Here is a 7,510-nt window from a genome sequence, read left to right on the forward strand (position 1 = left end):
CAAACTCCATTGGTGACTGAATGGAGAAAAAACATTGGGAGAAACTAGGCTCAGTCAGGGACAGTTCTCCTCTGGACAGATGAAACAATATAGGGGTGGTTTAATTCCAGGCTGCAACACAAGACAGTACTGTGCAAAGATCTTGTCTGGCTCTCGTAGTCTTTGCAGAGAATATGTGCTGATGGCCAACGAGGTCTTCACAGGGGATGTCTCTGGGGGTCATCTAGTTTCTGTGGTCTCTTCTGACATTCGGGGCTGCCGGGTTCGTCTCTAGGTGCTGATCCACCATCTGGACTAAGTACACACTGGATCTGGATGCCTGTAGTGACCATCTGATCTGGATACTGGGTCTGAGTGGCTACAGTGACATCGGAATAAGAATGAAACAGTCTAATGTTTGCGCAGATGCCATTCTTTGTATAAGTACATCGAGTGATATGGGAAGTGTTCCTGGTTCTAGTTGACCTAATTAATGCAGAATTAATTAGCAGATTTTAATTACAGAACTGTGATAATGTGTTACATTTTGTCATTTCTGTAAGCCAGGTCACAGAGATGCGTCTTTAATCTAAATTTAAACTGACAGAGTTTGTCTGCCTCCCGAACAACGCCAGCAAGTCCTGTTCCAGAGTTTGGGCACTATATAGGAAAATAATCTACCACCCTCAGTCGATTTTAATATTCTAGGTATTATCAAATGGCCATGGTTTTGAGATCGCAGTGACACAAAGGACTAAAAGACCTTGCTCAAGAACTGAGGAACTAAAGCCTTCAGGGCTATATATGTAATAAGCATTGTTTTAAAATGTATACACATTTTAATAGGGAGCCGGTGCTTTCTAAAAAAAAATAATCCCAAAGTGGATTATAATAAATGGGCATGGCAACACTGGATTTGAGCCTCCAAAACATGCAACATAATAAGAATGTTACTTTATTGCTAGCTTATCTCAAGTTCTCATGGCTTTATACCTATTTGAATTTGAAATTTTAATTTTATATAATTTTCCCAATACAGGGAAACTTGCTGCGTTTTACGTCAAATATCTAAATACGCGTGAACTCAAAACGTGCTGTTTGTCACAAGCCATATAAGGTCGCACAAAACGGCGCCTTTAAGACAGTGGGCTCCGCCTACGTCTGACGTAACAGTCCTTATAAATAGTTTATAGCTCGCTGCTTTCCGCGATGAAAGCGCCAAGTAGAGCAGTAGAATATATTATTACACGTGCGTTTTGTTTAATTTATTGTTGTGTAAGTTTTTTGAAGATACTCCGGGATTACTGACAGCACTCGTCTAAACTGAACTGGATATAAGAGAGCACCTATAAACATAACCCTGCGAAACATTTATCCTGTAAGTAACGTTAGCTTTAAATATTTTAAAGTTGCGTATGTTTTTAGATTCATCATACAGATGAATATGTCAAAATGTTCAGTGCAATTCAGTTTATGTGCAACTCCGATTATGACTGTTCTTTGGACTGGGATATAGTACGAGATGAGTCGCACCTGAGTCAGAAAGGGTTTGTCAGTGGGTGTGTGTTGAAATAGATGTAGAAAACCTGTCCACATATCAGAATGATCTTTATTATTTCCACTGCAATTTCGCATTTTACAAGCTGCCCTACGTCACTCTAGGGAACTGTTTACAAGACTGCAACCAGTTGAGTACGATCTGTCCTGTGTTGTAGTAACCTAGTTTATCATTGACCACAGCTCAATGAACTCGTGCACGTCCTCTGTTATTGGTTCATCGCGAGCGCGCCTGAACAGCCTCGTGCCTCCAGTTGATTCTGCTTTTCTGTTACCTATTTCTTTATTTACTCGCATTTGAACCCCGCCAGCAATGCACAGATAAAAGTATCAATTATCATTGCATACCAACATTAATTACTAGCTATACATCTAATCAAAGTATCCACTGTATGTTTCTGTTTTGTTTAGGTGTTGATCTTTCTTGTTTACAGTCTGTCACTTAGGCCTATTGTTTTAGAGGGGATTGAAATATCTTTAGTTAAGTGGGAGTGTCTAATGGGCGTTGATATTATTGCATATATTATTATGTAATTATATCATTAGGAGGAAGAATTAAGATGAGGTACAGTGAAGTATAAAAATTACTGAGTGAAAAAGTTTAGAGACATACACCAGCATATAGTACTTATAGATCTTTATAATTTACTTTTTTTTTCAGCCAAGATAAATACTTCTTAAAATATTAATAAACAGCCATATTGAAAAACAAATAAAAGCTAACTTTCTTGTAAAATGTATAATATGATATAATATAATGCAGTACAATATGAATGCACTGCAATCAAATATTTTCCTATCTGAATAATATGATATCAGGGATATAATCTGATCTAGGCTAATATCCAATTTAACAGAATGTTAACACACACACACACAAGATAACACTGGTCTTTTTTTCTGATACTTGGTAGACTTTTATGGACTGTGATTAGACATACAACAAATTATGAATGTTTGTATGCTATGACAATATCTAAATTTCTAGTTCCACATTGCTTGCAAGGTTTCATATGCTTGTGTGTGTGTGTGTGTATGTATGTATGTATGTATATATATATATATATATATATATATATATATATATATATATATATATATATATATATAATATTATTATTATTATTATTTTTTAATTTATTTATTTTAACCACACTTTGTTTGGGCCAGATTAAAAACAGAAACTACTGTAAAAAGTGCATTTATTTCCTGTTCTGTGTTGAAAATTGAAAGCTTAATTTTGTGTTGTTATGTGGTGTTAGGTTGTGTAGTGGATGCTTTATATCATAGTAGATGTTGTTCCTCTGAGTAGTGGATCAGTATGTCCTCTTTGGCTGCTGTCCCAGGCCCCCGCTGGTGACGTCCTCACACCTCTTTCATGCCTTTATGGAAAGGCTTTAACCTCACGGATAAGAGCTGACTGATGTTGAAAATGCACAGGCACTCTTCCCAACGCAAACACACAAAGAACCATTTATGCTTTAGCATCGCATCTGCATGGAGGTCTTTACTGGGAGAATTGTCGATTGTTAGTTTCTGCCTTTCACGGTTTTGACTGAGGCAAAGCAGAGGCCGAGCATGTGATGAGTTGCATAATGGAGCCTGCATGGGTATTTCATTGATTACATTCTGACTTGCACCCAGGCATTCCAGCACATTTCTCACTGAATGGTTTTGTTTTCTAGTACAGATGCTTTATTGTGTTTTGGTGTAATGTCTTAAAGAACTGATGTTGCATCACCGCAGCTTCATAGCTGAGCTGTTTGTTATATCTGCCTGCCCATGTATAACAATAGAAAAACTGCATTAAAAAAATAATCTGAAGTCACGTGTGTCTTTTGCAAGACAACCCATTTCTTCAAAGAACATTGTAGCGTAATGTTTTTGTGCTTTTTAAATAGGTAATTTAATTTTAATTAGGGCGTTCATTGCTTTATAAAATAGTATTATGAAAACCCATTTGCTATGTTAATATATTAATTTAATGCTAAAGCTGAATTTTCAGCAGCCATTACTCTAGTCTTAAGTCTCACATGATCCTTCAGAAATCATTCTTTGATTTGGTGCTCAAAAAACACTATTTTTTTTGTTTTTGTTTTTTAATATCAGTGTGGAATTTTTATTTATTTATTTCATGCTTTAATATTTTTTTTAGGGATGTGCATTTTTCAAAAATATTGTATTCCAATTTATGGGCTCATAAAGAAATGAACATTAGAATACTCATTTAAATTAGGTTTAATGAGAAAGATGTTTTTAATAATCAAGTTTTTGTCATGATTTATGTACATTATGCACAACAATGTTCTACAACAAAGTTAAGTTATATCTCAAGGTTTTATTTGGTTGAAAACGTGTGTAAACAAAAATATAAAGAACAGAAGCATTCAAGCTCAAGCAGAGCAAACATATGTTTATTTATTTGAAATTGAAATCTTTTGTAGCATCATACATGTTGATACTATCACTTTTGATCAATTTAGTGCAAGGTTCCTTATATCTTACTCTTATCAAACTCCGCTACCATTTTTCCAAAAAAAAAATTGACAATAAAAATTTCTCTTATCAACTACTGTATATTAAAACAACTTTTTCTTTCTTCATACAGTTTTTCCCATTGCTGTTGGAAAGGTGGAGCATAGAAGGCCTGATTTGGTTACCCATGGCTGGATTATGAGTTCTGCAGGTTCAAGGAAGGTGGAGACCCCCACGGGCCTGATCTAGCCTCCACTCTCTTTTACATTATGGCCTCAGCCCAACCATGCTGGGATCAACACAATGACCACCACACCATGGATAAGTGAGTGTGAGCTGCGGTCCTCAGCTCAACTGGCTGTGTTGAATATTGCGAGATCTACTTCTCCAGTCACCAGAATTGACACCTTCCTTTTTTTTTTTTTTGTCTGTTGTAGGCTGTTTTTTGGATTTGGTTCGGAGTCCATGGACCACAGCTTGAGAATGTATCAGCAAAACTCTGCAAACGTGGGCTTTGAAAGTAAGTGAGCGCTTGATATTGAATTTTATCAACTATATCACAATCTAGTCACCCTCTGTTCTCGCAGCCTGCTGCGGATGTTTCTCAGGAAGCGCAGAAGGTTATAGGAAGTGTACAATTGTCATTTGCTCTGCTGATAAGTGAATCCCTTGATAAACTCTGTGTTGAGGCTGACACCATTTTAAGAGATGGAGTCATTGGAAAAAATACCTTAAATGAGCTGCCGTTTTCAAGGGTTTGTGCTAAATCTTTTCTTTTTTTTTCCAGGAAAGATGTCTGGCTCCTATTCTCCATGTCTAACTCCCAAGACCCCAAATTCTACACAGCTGCTGTTTTCCTCTCAGTGCCACCCACCTGCAGGAGACCAGGTGGTTCCTTCCTTACAGAAACTGTCTGTTTACGAACACATACCGCCTTGTTCGCCCAGGAGAACAACTAAACCCCTCCCACCCCTACCGGACATAGGCGACCTGTCTTCTGATGAAGCAGAAGATGATGAGGTGGAGTTTTTCTCCAGCACATCTGAGAGCCAATGTCTGGTGCCTAAAACCCCGTCCTTCCAGTACGGCTTGCCAGGGAGGCGCAGTTTTCGGGGGAAAGGTCAGATAAACTTTGCGTATCATGCAGGACCTCAATGGGAGCACACGGTTACAGCGAACCAAGACAGACCCCAGCGCCGGCTGCATCGCTCCAATTCTGGCCCTGCCGGATCCTATAAAGCCACCAACTTCAGACCGAACGGCCTTCACCGTTCGCCTCACAGCCACCCGCAGGAGAAACCCGAAGTCCCGCCTCGTGTCCCAATCCGTCCTCGCTTCAGTGAAAGCACAGACAGCAGGCGGCCATCAACAAGTGACTTTGATGCAGACAAACCTCCTGAAGTGCCACCAAGGGAGCCCATTTCTCAGGTCATACCACGTGCCATTAGTCCAAAAAGTCTCCCGATTTATGTCAATGGGGTAATGCCTCCTACTCAGAGCTTTGCTCCCTATCCGGAGTACGTCAGTAAGGCTCAACACAAGCAGAGCTGTGAGGGCTTGCCAGATCCCCGGAGCCCCTGTATTCTGCCCATCATGGAAGATGGGAAGAAAGTCAGCAGTACCCATTACTTCCTCCTCCCTCATCGACCCGGGTACTTGGACAAGTTTGAGAGGTTTTTCAAAGAATCGGACTCCTAGTGATTATTAGTGACTGAGTGGTTGGTTGTTTGCTTGTTTAAAATGGAAATAAGAAAGGCTGGACATAAACTGATATGTTGTTTGACTGAACTGATTCTTCAGTGTTACGAATTAATGGTCTGTTTAAGTTTTGGATAAGTATGTATTTGGACTACACACAAAGAAAAACAAAAAGAATTGGTTTACCACTGCTGGAAACTACAGAACAGCTCTGAAAGTGTCCTTTGTTGGAACAGATGCACGATTAATCAAAATGAAACCGAAGTTGGGGTTTTACAGTCTCCCTGTGGTTTTCTGCTAAAACAAAATCTAGGGTAGCTGGTTTAACAGTTGAAAAGAAGAAATTAAGACATTAAATTAAGCCATAAATGTTAGTATTTTAATTTTAAAGTTGTTCTGTAAAAAAAGACTATTAGTAATGAATACATTATACTTTACAGTGAGCTATTACAATAGCAATATTTCTTGTTTTGCTTGTGTTGTTATTATTATAGTCATATTGATTAGCACAGCAAACCTGGAGCTTTTTTAAATGCATTTTAAATTACAATTGGGTTGCTTCCCTCGAATCATGCCACCCTATTTATTGAGGTCCATGTTCCTTGTTGTACTGTTTCCTTGCTGTATTGTTAAATAAGAGTGTGCAGGATCCTCTAATGAAGGAATAGGATTAACTGTTACACCGTTAACACTGTGTTACCAGAGTATAAGCTGGTCTTATTTTTATTTTTTTCCTCTCTGTAACATGGAATGGTAAATGTGCATGTTTATTTCCAATTAAGACATTATACACCAACAGTATGAATTCATATATTGTTGAAAAATGACAAGACTAGTATTAGTAATAGTACTCACCTGAATTACAGATAATTAAGAGCTGCTTTTATTGGTCGAGGACTATGCCATGTGATTTACACCTGTGAAAAGCGTGATGACCAAAAAGACCCAGTACTAATGTAGTGGCATAAATGGAAAGGTCTGGGCACAGGGGTTAGTATTCTACCTTTCATGTGAAGAATGCATTTTGCTATTTAAGAATTTTTTTTTTTTTTGGCCATTCAGATGTGACAAATAGATTAATCATTTGATTTTTAAAGAATGTCACTTATAGTTGCATTTTGCTAAGTGAAAATGAATTCATTTGTTTTTTATTGTTTTTTTTTTATTCTTCTTCTTTGGTCACGTCTGTTACAAGGGCAGAAATGCCACTGCCTTGCTGTTTGGTGTCCAACTGCAGGACACTTGGTGTAAATGGCTATTTTTATTTTATTTTACCGTTTATCATGAAGTTAAAGCCTAGTCTTTTTATAATCCTGACATTATCAGACCAGTAACTACTTGTTTTGTCCATCCAACAAAATGACTTGGATATTTTCTGTGTGAAGGCTAATGTTAACTGACTTTGTTTCATCTGCTGAGGAAACATGCACTTCTAAAATGTACAGTATTTGGTTTAGTTTTTCCACACCAGACTATTTAAATAAAGTAACTTATTTATACAACGATTTCTTGAATTGTTTTAATTGCAGTGTGTTGAATTTATTATATCCTGGGGTTTTAAATAAACTCTTCATGGCAAGCCTTGTCATATGCTATCAAAGGACACACAACACTATCTCTCTCTCTCTCTATACGATCAGTTGATGATTCACCTTTTTTTTTTGTTCAAGCCAGTCTGTTCAAGTCAAGTCTGGTTAATGAGTATGAGGTGATGATGAGGCTTTATTGTGAATGCTGTGTCTTTATCTCTGTGTTGTTTAATCAAAGCTGTGATAGTGAGAAGACTTTTAAGCTTTTGAAA

General features: G+C 37.6%; 1 protein-coding gene across 1 annotated transcript; it reads left to right on the forward strand.

Annotated features, from left to right (window-relative positions):
* Positions 1 to 1,175: 1,175 nt before the first annotated feature.
* LOC113068848 (ERBB receptor feedback inhibitor 1-like) lies at positions 1,176 to 7,214 on the forward strand. The gene is made up of 4 exons (XM_026241708.1): positions 1,176 to 1,357; positions 4,145 to 4,336; positions 4,449 to 4,531; positions 4,799 to 7,214. Exons 2-4 carry the CDS (start codon positions 4,281 to 4,283, stop codon positions 5,707 to 5,709), a joined length of 1,050 nt encoding a protein of 349 aa, XP_026097493.1. The 5' UTR covers positions 1,176 to 1,357; positions 4,145 to 4,280; the 3' UTR covers positions 5,710 to 7,214.
* The last annotated feature ends 296 nt before the right edge of the window (positions 7,215 to 7,510 follow it).

This window comes from Carassius auratus, unplaced genomic scaffold (genome assembly GCF_003368295.1).
Source record: "Carassius auratus strain Wakin unplaced genomic scaffold, ASM336829v1 scaf_tig00000254, whole genome shotgun sequence".
Classification (NCBI taxonomy): domain Eukaryota; kingdom Metazoa; phylum Chordata; class Actinopteri; order Cypriniformes; family Cyprinidae; genus Carassius; species Carassius auratus.